Source organism: Anarhichas minor, unplaced genomic scaffold, assembly GCF_050575085.1.
Source record: "Anarhichas minor isolate MPS153535 unplaced genomic scaffold, ASM5057508v1 ptg000045l, whole genome shotgun sequence".
Taxonomy (NCBI): Eukaryota; Metazoa; Chordata; class Actinopteri; order Perciformes; family Anarhichadidae; genus Anarhichas; species Anarhichas minor.
Genome location: NW_027466491.1, coordinates 10,360,928 through 10,374,256, shown reverse-complemented (window position 1 = coordinate 10,374,256; position 13,329 = coordinate 10,360,928). Strand labels below are relative to the sequence as shown.

General features: G+C 38.0%; 1 protein-coding gene across 1 annotated transcript; it reads left to right on the top strand.

Annotated features, from left to right (window-relative positions):
• Positions 1 to 482: 482 nt before the first annotated feature.
• Positions 483 to 12,836, top strand: LOC142971105 (tetraspanin-8-like). The gene is made up of 8 exons (XM_076111733.1): positions 483 to 697; positions 8,541 to 8,603; positions 8,758 to 8,877; positions 9,364 to 9,438; positions 9,537 to 9,632; positions 10,601 to 10,711; positions 10,879 to 10,962; positions 11,854 to 12,836. The coding sequence occupies exons 1-8, from the start codon at positions 641 to 643 to the stop codon at positions 11,923 to 11,925; spliced, it is 678 nt and encodes a 225-aa protein (XP_075967848.1). The 5' UTR covers positions 483 to 640; the 3' UTR covers positions 11,926 to 12,836.
• The last annotated feature ends 493 nt before the right edge of the window (positions 12,837 to 13,329 follow it).

The following is a 13,329-nucleotide window of genomic DNA, read 5'->3' as shown; positions in this document are numbered from 1 at the left end:
CAACAATCGCTTAAACTCACTGTAAAATACTTTGGCTTGATGTAAATGAAAAAGTTAAGTTGACTTGACATAAAAAAGATAATTTTTAAGTACAAAAAATGAACTAGTTTGACCTACGTAATAATAAGCATTTATTTTAAGTAGATCAAGCAGGATTTTTTTTATCAGTGTGTAGTTCATTAAAAATTAGCTCGTCATATTCTAGTATTTAAAAAAAAAATAATTCTGATTATTCTTACATCGATTTAGGTAAGAAATATTTTCAGTAGTGGACTTTTACTTGTAGCAAAGTATTTTTACAGCGTGGTATTAGTACTTCTACTTGAGTCTGTCGGTTTCGAGCCCAACAGAGTTTTATTTGGTAGGAAAGAAGGATGCAAAGAAGGAAAGGAGCAGGAGGGGGAAAGGAGAGAAGGGGGTGTAGGAAAGAAGAGGCGGGATCGGGAAAGGGAAGGAGGAAGGGCAAGAAAAGGGACGCTCCCTCAGTGAAGAGTAAACGGGTAGAGCAGGCTGCTCTGTTTACCAGCCTGAGGGAGTCTCTCGTTCTGAAGGAAGCTAGTGTTTGTTTGAAGGCAGCGAGTCGAGAGTCGGATAAGAAGCCGCTGAGGACGAAGGAATAAAGACAACTAAAGAAAAAGCCATGGCTGTGAATAAATGCATCAAGTTCCTCCTCTTCTTCTTCAACCTCCTTTTCTGGGTGAGTCTAGAAAACAAAACAAAGTCATTTAATAAATGTTTTTAACATCATTACATCTTAATAATGTCTTTTTTATTATTGTGGAGACGTTTAAATCATATTATTCTTGTTTCCGAGAGTTCTCCAATTCGCTGTCAGTTGTGGGTTTATTTGGTTTGTCATTGGAGGAGTTTTCTCACTTAAAGTGTTTGGATTTTGTGATGCAGGATTCATTTTATGGACGTGTTGTACTGTTAGACTTATACTATATGTTTTACTCAACTCAAGTTGTTGAATATATTGAAGTATTACTTCTTCTTTTGTATTTTAACTTTCTATCTATCTATCTGTCTGTCTGTCTGTCTATCTGTCTGTCTGTCTGTCTGTCTGTCTGTCTGTCTGTCTGTCTAATTTCATTTATTTTCAATCTATGTGTTTAGTTTTGTTCATTAAACTTTTAATTGTTCAGGTGTGTCTGTGCAGAGCAGCTCGTCTCTTCTTCTTGTTCCTCCATTCAACCGTTCAGTAGAGTCAAACAGGTTGTGTGGGCTCTCCATTGTATCTCTGCCCCCCCAATGAACAAAAAGGTTGCTCAGTTTCAGGGCGTGGACTCGCTGCTCGGTCTCAGATCACGCCTGACATCTGCAGCCTCATGTTACTCCTCGGCCCACGTTACAAACCCACAAACATTGCCTCACGTATCTCTATCTCCTCACGTTCTCTGCTCGGGACTTCCCCCATTAAACACCAAACGCTCGGTTAATCTAAAACTCCACTGGATTAAGTTCTTGCTCAACACAAAGCTGACAACACTTGTTGTTGAAGGTTTGTGCTGAGCATTTCTACAGTGCTGTCGAAATGCACTTGTTATCATTCACATTATTATAGGTGGTGGGGGGGGGGGCAGTCAGAGAGACGACTTTGGATTTTAATTTAATTGCATTATATTTGAGAGTATAGACGAGCAGCTTCCCCTTACTTTAAAGACACAGCATGTTGATTTACAAACATTACCGTGTTAGTTTTACTCATTTTTCAAGCTCAGTTCTGTTTCCCGCTACAAGAAACCAAGCTAGCAATGCTAATTAAAAGTAGCATTTGAACAATTTCGGCTTCTTCAGTCGTCTCGTAAACTCTCTCGTTCTCACATATGTTTCATTATTTGTGTCTTAACCACTAGTTGTCTTGATTTAGGGGAATATTTGGGGACACGTGTTTTCTTTGGTCTCTCAGCCAATCACATCCCTTGTTGTTGGTCCACTTGACCAGCTCTCTCTCTCTCTCTCTCTCTCTCTCTCTCTCTCTCTCTCTCTCTCTCTCTCTCTCTCTCTCTTTAAGAGATATCACCTATTTACGACATATTCCACTCTCTTCAGAGACACAGCTTTAGCGGTGCATAAAGAATTCGTCTTGCACATTTTTGTGCCATTTGATCGACTCTTCTGATCAGCTTTTATAGAGACCACCGATCAAACTATTTGGAACGAATATCATCTCATCATTCTTCTTTTTCTGTCAACTGTCAGAAATAATATTTAGCCTTTAGCTCTGTTTAAAATAAACCTCCTGCTGTTTGAGCGTCAGTCCGGCTGCCTGCCGAGTTTATTTCAGTCCATGTTCCCAGAAATGATGTTCAATCAATGCTAACTTGATTCGACCCACTCAGCGGCCATGGTGGACATGATGTGTTTACCTAATGATGATGGTGAGGGTGGTGAGGGTGGGGCAGGGCTCTTATTAAAGTTTGTAACTAGTGGCTCTGCTCTAGCTTTTAGATGCTAAGTGATGCTTCCTGAGGGCTAAAAAAAGAGGAACAAACATGGACGCTGTTGGAAAAGATCTATTTATCTCCACTTATTTGCTGTTATATTGATGTTTCTCTTCTTTCCTCCAACAATAACTATTCTAACAGATAAAATAAGTATAATTCAAACACCAGATGGTTTATTTACGTTGATACTCCAACAACTCTAGACTAACCTTCTATTTCTACTGTGAAGAGCTTTGCTAAAGTTAATTCCAGCTTGTTCCAGGCTGCTTTTATTGTGAAACTGTGAAACAGGAAGCTGTTCCTGTTTAAATCTAAACTTCCAGTTTATTTCACCAATGACTGCTGATTTCTTCTCTTCTTATTCAACTGTTGCTCAGAGGATCTTTGTCTCTTTCAGTTGAACCATTGAGCAGCGTTTTGTTCTCCATCTACTAAACTAAATAACATTTATTAGTAGAGAGACTTTCTACACTATAAAAGCAGAAGAGACCATTCAGACATAACGAGTAGTCCTCTCAGACATCTGACTATCAAACTGGTAGAACTGTTGACTTGTTCTTGCTCCTCTTGGCATCTTTATGTTTTTATCTGCTGTTGTTTCTGTGGCTGAACTCTCCACAGATAAAGTGCTCTAACCGTGCGGATGTCTTGTCACACAGCAGAGCTTTTATGGCCTTTAATGGTCAAGAAATAACCAATTATCTGCAACTCTGTCTCTGTACATTAACGCCTTTCAGCAGAGTGCTCATATACCCAATGAATAATAGATGCTGCATTCAGGGACTGTTCCCACGCAGGAAATAGATGATCTCAACAGAGAGAAAACATCTTTAAAACTGCAGCAAAACACAGATGGACCGTGACTAAATACATACAAACTAAATGTATTCAGTCAAAGTACTGCTGTGGTCTGCTTATTTTACTCTCAGAAACATTTAAACTGGTTATTTGATTAAATTACAAGAGATGAAAAAGTCAAAATATGTGAGCAGAAATGAGCAATTAAGCAAATTTATTTTCAAAAATGAAAACAATCAGCAGATAGAACAACATACATTGACGATTAGAAGTACAATTCTCAGGTAATTAACTTCAACATTTCCAGCATTTACTTACAACCAAGATGGTGGCGGACAAATACCAAGATGGTGACGGCTGAAAAACAAGATGGCGACGGCCAAAAAGCAAGATGGCGACGGCCGAAAAGCAAGATGGCGACGGCCGAAAACCAAGATGGCGACGGCCGAAAACCAAGATGGCGACGGCCGAAAACCAAGATGGCGACGGCCAAAAACCAAGATGGCGACGACCAAAAACCAAGATGGCGACGGCCAAAAACCAAGATGGCGACGGCCAAAAACCAAGATGGCGATGACCAAAATGCCGAACTCGTGGCTTCAAAACAGCAGTCTACAAACCAATGGGTGATGTCATCGTGGCTATGTCCATGGTGGCTATGGTTCCAGTCTGGTTCATATTGATGTCCAACTGTCAACCATGAGTTGTACAACCTTCTAGAAATAGTGTCTGAATTCAATGTAATGGTTGCTGAGCCAGAGAGACCTCAACAAGGGCCCAAACCCAGTGGGTTGTCTTTCACAAGCTCAGTGGGCTCATGACTGTACACACCTTCCTGTTATTGGTTGCGTCACTTCTGTAATTTAGTGTGTGTTTTTTGTGTAATGACACCGTCTCGTCTGCTCGCTGGTCTGATGGATTTACAACGAATCCAGCAGATCAGTTTGCGTCTCAGTTACACAATGACTCGTTACTACCGTGTAACCCGCTGCCTCTGAGTCACTGCTCAGGAATGAGCCGCCCCCTGTCTATCTCAAGGGACAGAACGAGCACCTTGTAATTACTATTATTATCACAAAGTTTATTAGTTATTACCCAAGAAGGAGAAACAATTGGTGTGCGGTGAACAACATTGATCTCGACAGTGCATCTACAGGAACCCAGCAGGGACATAAAGGCTCAGGGAACATCTTTACATTTAGACACAAACATGTAACATGTATTTGTATAGTCTGAGTTATACACAAGGCAAGAAAAACAAACAATAAGAGACAAGTTAAAGAGACAGGAAGAAGATACTGGAGCGGTATTCCTTCTAAACTGTTGAAGTAATTAACTGTAATCGAGATTCGTAAATATCCAAATTAACTTCAAATCAACTGTTATCTTAATCAAATGTAACCCTGACCAGATATAATCCCAATTTTACTTTAATTCCGATCAACTGTAATCTGTAATCTTCAAATTTGCAAAACTGAAAATGTATTCTGATTAACTGTGATCCAGTTGCAAATCCAATAAACTGTAATTGTAATCTAATTGAAATCTGATCAACCGTATTCCTGATTAATGGTATTCCTAAATATCTTTCATCCTGAATCAGTTGACTCAGCAGTTGTAATCCTGCTCCTGTAGATTCCTAATTGGCTCAAATCCTGAATATCTGTTTCCAAATCAATTAAAATCCCAACTATCGCATTCCTGATCAACTGTACTCCAAACCTACTACACTCTTGATTGGATGTAATCCTGATTAACTGATAATCTCAATCCTGTCAGCTGCATCCATAACTAACCAATCCAATCAATCCCAATTGACTGTAATCCGTCAAGTGTAATCCGAATCAACTGTTATCATGATCAACTGTAGAATTGATCGTTTTCTCATCAAGAGGATCAGAGGATGTGTTTGTTTTACAAACCTGCTGAGGGCTGTGCTGCTATGTTGCTCTGCAGGTTCTCTGTGTGTGTGTGTGTGTGTGTGTGTGTGTGTGTGTGTGTGTGTGTGTGTGTGTGTGTGTGTGTGTGTGTGTGTGTGTGTGTGTGTGTGTGTGTGTGTGTGTGTGTGTGTGTGTGTGTGTTCATGTTGCTGTTACAGTGACGCACGTTTGAATCCCACAGCTTTGACTATGCAGATGTTTAGGTGATAACAACGATCCACTACTCTGTACGGAGGCTTTTCATTCAGTGTTTGTTTGGCCCGTGTCTGTTGGAAACCACCTGTACATGAAAACACCGGCTCAATACCACACATTAAAAATACTCTCTTACTGTAAGATGTTCCTTCAGTGTTGATGTATGATTATCATTAATCACACATCAATGTTAAAGCAGGATTTTACTGTTGTAGTCGGTAGACTATTAACTAATTGAAAAAGAAAGAGAGACAAAGCCATCAAAGAGGAAAGCAGAATAAGAAGTTCTTTTAAATCTGTTGTGGAACCAGTAGGATCCTAAACAGTTGGAGCAGTTTTGGTTTATTTCATGAGGGCCGATGTGTCAACAACAAACCAGCAGAGTCAGCAGAATATTACAGGATGTTTCCTCAGGCTCAGTGTTTCCACCAGCAGGCTTGTTTGTTATTCAAACACTCTGAACTGTCCAACTAACACCAACTAATAACTACTAACTCTGTTTGGATGTTTCTGGAGCTGAATTTTGAAATAGCATATTGGAGCATATTGCAGTCAGTACCGACCGACACAAGACTGACGTTGTTCTTGCTCACTAAATGACAGACTGTTGTGTCGTTTATTCGCCATTTGGTGAAGCCGGGTTGACAACCAACATGGCTGCTGTTGGTAAATGTCGAGCGAGCAGCTTGTGGAAGACTCTGGTGAAAACGGACGTGAGCGTAGTCACCGTGACGTCGCCCACCGGTTTGTGGACGATAGTGTTAAAGCCTCAAGTTTGTCATTTTTGGCCGTCGCCAACTTGGGGTTTTTTGTGAGGGTCGAGTCAAGTACAATAAAATGTGAATAAGACATTGTTAGGCGATCAAAATGCTACAATTAATTTGTCATGAAGTGAAAACACGTTAAAAAGGATTCAAGTTTTAGACGAAAACACGGACAACTGCCAGACCGGACAACGCTGTGGTAGAGACCTGTCAATCACCGTGTAGCCCCGCCCTAAAGCATCCCCTGCTTTATGGTCTGTTTGACTCTAAATGGACCATAATGTACTAAATGAACATCATGCTGTATTGAAGAAGACTTGAAACTAGAGATTGAGACCAAAAACTCATGTTTACAATGTTTACTGAGGTAATAAATCAAGAGAGAAGTAGAGTCATTTTCTCATAGACTTCTATACAACCAGAGGAGTCGCCCCCTGGTGGACACCAGAGAGAATGCAGCTTTAACACATGAAGCAGGCAGAGCGTTTGATTTATTGATTGCTGTCAGGATGTATGGAGCGTTTCAATATATATAAAAATACATTTCCAACCTGAGCTTTAAGTAGAACACCAGAATACTTCTTTCATCACTGCTGAAGCTGTTGCTGGTCAAACAAGAATAAATCACTGGTTTCACTGGTCAGGTGTGAGCTATGTGGGTGTGACTCAGTGACTCACTAAATCCTGGTAACGCTGTTATTTATTCAGCCTTCAGAGTACAACTTGGCTCAGGGTGTGTGTGTGTGTGTGTGTGTGTGTGTGTGTGTGTGTGTGTGTGTGTGTGTGTGTGTGTGTGTGTGTGTGTGTGTGTGTGTGTGTGTGTGTGTGTGTGTGTGTGTGTGTGTGTGTGTGTGTGTGTGTGTGTGTGTGTGTTACTATTGTGAGCACAGAGGTCACGTACTCGTTCTGTTTGTCATGTCTGTTTCCGTTCATTCAGAAGTTGAATGAATCATCCATCATACTTTTCTTTACTGTAGACTTTATGTTTATTTATAGCATTAAAATAATATCATTCAAAGGTGATAAACGTTGTAAAGTTAATGGAAAATATGGACATTAAATCAAATCAGATGGAGAAGCTTAGAAGTGCAACTACTGATTACTTTCATCAGTGTTTTATCTGCATGTTATTTTCTTGATTAAAGGAAAGTTTACCTCACATGTTCAGAATACTTCTGTTTACAACAAGAGTGTTGAATTCAAACAAGATGTTTATTCAAATTACAATGAGTGAAATCTTTACTCACTAAAACAATATATTCTTATATATTATATGCATTAAATATTGTTTTAATTAATTTTTACTTGATTTTATTCTTGTTTCATTTTTGGCTTTTGTGAAGCATTTGGCAAGTTATTTAAGTAATTATATTAATAATAAATATTTTACAACATTATAAAGTAAATTAATACATTGAAATAATACAAAATGAAATGAGTAAAAAGAGTCAAATTAATGTTCATAAACTGTAAAATCTAATATGGTTTTTAGAGGTTTAGTCCACGATTTCACTTAATTTAAATATAAAGTTTTGCTAAACTTAATACGTAACTTCACATGAAGGAAACATGCTGTTAAAAGACTTAAGATGAGTTCTTTGTACATTCATTATGAGGTGGAGCAGCGCTTCTCTTCTTTAATGAAGATGAATCTGTGATCAGCTGTTTGTCTCCGGGGTAATGATGTGGTCTGGTCTCTGGTCTCTGGTCTCTGGTTTCTGGCTCTGTCTTCTCTCTGCTGATGATTCACAGCAGGGTGTTTCGGCTAATTGATGGTTGAATAATTCATGTCATGCTCGTCAGTCCTGAACCCGGACCGAAGCCTCCACCATGTAGTCCTCGGGGAGTCCTGATCCAGATCCCCGATACTGAGCTGCTGGTTCTGCCTGGTCCAGTCTGATGGAGTTTGATTTATTGATCAACAGAACAGATCAGAGACGGAAATATAACACACAAGATACCTTAAGATTAAACACATTCATGTTTCCTTCCAGGTGAGTTCTTCATTTACAGAACTTAAAGATAAATATGTGTCTCTTGAGTTTTTAGAGTGAATAAAAACTCACCCAGAAGAAGACATGAATGCTTTTAGTCCCATTAATATATGAGGTAGTGGTGCAGCCTCTTGTGGCCAAAATGAGTATTACAACAACAAAGACCGGTAGAAAGAAAACACACATATTTATTTATTTATTTAAAATAATAGAAATAAAAAATACATGTTTTATTATATATATATATTAAAAAATGTATTATTTCTATATATTTTATTTTATATATAAATATATATATATATCTATATATATGTAAAGTCGACATTGTGAAGTTTGAGTTGCAAACGTTTTTCTCCACATTAAACATTTAGTATTTTGTATTTCATCTCTTTCTCTCTGCAGCTGAGCGGTTGCATCATCCTCGGCGTCGCCATCTACCTGAAAGTCCACAAAGATGGAAACCTGGTGAGACGTCATCACTGAAACAGTCCAGAAGTTTAGATACGAGGATGAAATACATCAAATAAACACAGATATAGTAACTGACTTCCTGAGACATTAGCATCAGTTGACCTCCACACACTCTATGATTTATGATGTCGCCGCCGTCTCTCTCCAGATCACCAGTGAAGCGATTCCCGGCATCGACTTCATGATCGCCATCGGGGTGATCATCATGGTGCTCGGCTTCCTGGGCTGCTGTGGAGCCATCAGAGAGAACCGCTGCTTGCTGCTGATGGTAACACTTATATTTCATCCATTCAACCGTATACATGTATATTACATACTGTATAATGTGACTGTGTTACATACTATACTATGATGTCTAATGAAATACTATATTATGACTTCTTATGACTTATATATTTTGTTTACATACGACTTTGATGACTTTTTTATGACTTTTTAACAAACTATAATATTAATCTTAATGACTTTTTTTGACATATCTTATGAAAGTTTTATGACCTTTTTATGATTTTTTTTACAAACTATATTATGACTTTTTATGACATAATATGATATTATTTTAATGACTTTTTTGCTATTTGATGAAAGATTTATGAACTCTTTTTATCAAAATAATCCTGTTAAAGAGTTTTAATATGGAGTTAGGATGTAAATAAAGCTTTTTCTAATGAATGGCAATACTTTAGCTTTAACTCATCTTTGTATAGAAGTATTTATCATCTTCATGTAACAACACGCTTTCCTTCATCCTCAGTTCTTCATCAGCCTCCTCGTCATCTTCATCCTCCTGCTGGCGCTGGGCATCCTGGGAGCCGTGGAGGAGAAGAAGGTAAAACAGGAAGTGATGCGCTCCTCGTGTTTCCTGTTTCCGGTAGGTTTGTCAGGAGGGTCAGACTTTATGTTTATTCATATTGTGTCTGTGTGCAGGTGAAGGACTGGGTGAAGGAGCGTCTGGAGACGATCACCCCGCTGTCAACACAAACGGAGGATGTGAAGGCCGACCTGGAGAAACTACAGGCGGAGGTAACACACACACACACACACACACACACACACACGCACACACACACACACAGAGAGAGAGACACACACACACACACAGAGAGAGAGAGAGAGACACGCACGCACACACACAGACACACACACACACACACACACACACACACACACACACACACACACACACACACACACACACAGAGAGAGAGACACACACACACACACAGAGAGAGAGAGAGAGGCACGCACACACACACACACACACACACACACACACACAGAGACACGCACGCAAGCACACACACACACACACACACACACACACACACACACAGAGAGACGTTAAATAACTTGAACTGGATGAGGGATGATTTTGATGCCTGCTTTGTGGATGGAGACCCACTAGAGGGCGCTGCATGTCTATAAAATGCTCGTTATAATCATCTTTTTTTAAATTCAATCAGACCAACAATCAAAAACACAAATATTTTCAGTTACATATGACAAAGAAAAGCTGCAAGTCCTCAGTTAAGACACCGGAATAAGAGAATATTTGGTATTTTGCTTTAAAAATGACAAACAATTAATAAATTATCAAAAAAGTTGCTGTTTCATTTTAGTTTCAGCTCTTAAATTAATCAAACCTTTATTAAATTGAGCTCATTTATTATACAGCCAAGTAAAATAATAATAATAATAAAAATAAAATAATAATAATTGTAATAATATAATTATAATAAACAAACAATCACAGGAACCAAGAAACACAAATAAAAAATGTACTAATAAATAAAGCAATTGTTATTTTAGAATGAATCACTTAAAACAAGAATAACTGAGTTGAAATAGGATCAAATTTGAACATTTGAATGGCCCTAAAGATGAAAGTGAGGTAAGCTTCAGATTGTTCTGCATCTCATTCCATGTTGAATAAACTGAATGTAGAAGAGCTGTTGATGACCAGCGCGTCTCACGTTGTGTTCTCGCTGCAGCTCAAGTGTTGTGGTCTCGTGAAAGGACCGGCAGACTGGGATACAGTTCCCGACTCCTGCCGCTGCAACGCCACCGAGACGGACTGCAAGCCCGCCGACATTTACCAAACGGTGAGACCAGAACTTTATTTACACCTAGCTGTGAACGGCACAAGTGTTCTTTGAATATTTGACATCATCACTGAAGAGTTTCTAAGATTTAGATATTTAATATCTAGATGTGAGTACATCAGTTACATAGAAACATGTGATGATGATTTCCTGCTTCGCTCCTGCAGCCCTGCTCCACCAAAATCATCGAGTTGATGGAGAAACACATGAAGGTGGTGCTGGGAATCGCATTCGCCATCGCCATTCTGCTGGTGAGCCCACACACACACACACACACACACACACACACACGCACACACACACTTCCCCACCAGAAACTGCTGCTAAAAGTAAAAATATTTTTCCTGGAGCCACAACACAAAAGGATGCAATACAAAGTACTCCAAAATTTTATACGGTAAATAACTACATTTGTGGATGAGGTGAAATATATTAAAACTTTCTGTGTAAAAAAACACTTTGAAAAGAACATTAGCTCAATAATGTACAATTTTGAGGTACTTTACTTAAGTATTTCCATTTTATCCTATTTTATACTTCTACTCCACTTCATCTCAGGATGTGAATATTTATCTGACAGTTGTAGTTAATTTGCAGATTCAGATTATTAATAAAAACATATAAAGAACAAATATAAAGTATGATGTGTTGTTATAGATTAACTCCACCTTGTATGCAACATTTAAAGAATTTTACTCAAATATCATTTATATCCTTCGGGTATGGGCCAAGTACTTTTGATGCTAATACTTTTGTACTTTTACGTGACGTGTTTAATGCTTGCAGCATAGTATTTATACATTGTATTATTGCTGCTTGTACGTAGGTAAAACATCCTTTTTATTTTAAGGTAATATAATCTAATTATGGAAAACCAGGGGGCCCGGGGTCGACCCCTGGGGTACGCCATATTTACTCTTTATGAACAGAACTCCCCAGAAGAAACAAACTAAGACCTAAACCTGTATAGAACTGTGCCGAGCCACGATAGGAGATAATTTAAAGTCTTACAAAATGTTATAATATATGTAATTTAATTACAAATAGTGTTTTCACTAAAACTTAACTAAATTACATTTCAGTGGTCTTTAATATGGTCTCTCTCGCTCTCTCTCTCTCTCTCTCTCTCTCTCTCTCTGCAGATTTTCGGCATGGTCTTCTCCATGATTCTCTATTGCCAGATTGGCAAGAAGGAGAGCGCCACCACCGCCTGAACACCTACACATGGCCCCGCATCCCATCCCATCGCTGCCTGGCAAAGGCCAATCAGCAGTGCCCAATAGCCCACGTACCGTGTAGCCTCAGTGCTACTGTAACTTCACCTGTGCTTTTACTGTGGAGGGACACGCTGATATTTTGGTGACATTTAATGGCATTAACACACAGCCGGGTGTGGACTTTAAGGAGTCTCAAGAATGACAAAAGTTGTATAAATATCTTCAGCAAACATCTACAATTCTGTAAAATGAACCAATCTATTTATAATTAACTGAATGAATAACATAAAATTAGAAAAGAAGAATTCCCAAAATATCAGCGTGTTCTTTTAACTTTACCAGTTTTATTTTGTATTTTTTTGTCAAACCCACACTATATAACAAGTAAAACAATAGTTATTGTTTCCATTCACATTGTGGCCTAAAAGAACAAAAGTTTAGAAAATGATTCTCAAAAACAATTAGTGTTGTCTGGGAGCCCATTATAAAAATAAATACAAATAAGGTTATATATGATTAAAAATATAAAAATGTCAGTATCTCACATGAATGATTTATGCGCAATCTAAAATTTTAGCTAAACTTTGTATTCAATTATTTTTATTGCTATTTTCTGTATGTTAACTGTCCTTAGGTTACATGAAATATGCCTGAAATCAAATGTATTGTTCCAGTGAAATGTAAGGATTTGTGTTTTAATCTGTGCTGGATGCAGGAATGAGCTTCCATAGGTTTATTCCCAAACATATAGTTCTGTCTGTCGCAATGTCTGCTGCTATTTTTGGAAAATATCACAAAATGATGCTCAGAAAGTTGACGTTGTGTTGTGTTCCTGTGCTGTTTTACCACGACTCCATCGTAAATACACGATGTGATAATAAAATGATTTAGCCTGTGTAAAACAATAAGCCTTCAATTTAATATCTTACACCACCTCCTTAAATAATTAACTTTTGATTGTTTTTATTATAAAAAGCCTTTAAGTGGTTTAATGTCGCTGCTGTTGCGTTTACTTTTTTTTACTGGCACTTGTTGAATACTGTAAGAATTAAAATAATTTTTTGTCCACCTCACTTGAATTTAGTTTGGGGACATCAAGTGTCTGATAAAAACTATCCCATCATTACGAGGTACTGCTTTATAGTTTGTTGCTGCCACGTCAGAATTCGGATCTTCTATAGTATATTTTTTTTATGGCTTTTTTAATAATATACTATGATTTTTTTTTTACATATATGACTTAGTATACTTTGACTTTTTATGCATTTTGTGACAAACAACTATGACTTTTATATTTTTCGACATACTATACTATGACTTTTTACATTTTTTTTAAAACATAAAAACGGTGCATTCCTGTGAATATTAAAACCTGCATCAGGAGGAATGCAGCAGCAACAA

Bases quoted from the DNA above. Each gene is read 5' to 3' on its own strand.
- LOC142971105 (XM_076111733.1), top strand. From the start codon at position 641: ATGGCTGTGAATAAATGCATCAAGTTCCTCCTCTTCTTCTTCAACCTC. The intron at 8,604-8,757 runs GTGAGACGTCAT...GTCTCTCTCCAG, and splicing joins TCCACAAAGATGGAAACCTG to ATCACCAGTGAAGCGATTCC. The intron at 10,963-11,853 runs GTGAGCCCACAC...CTCTCTCTGCAG, and splicing joins TCGCCATCGCCATTCTGCTG to ATTTTCGGCATGGTCTTCTC.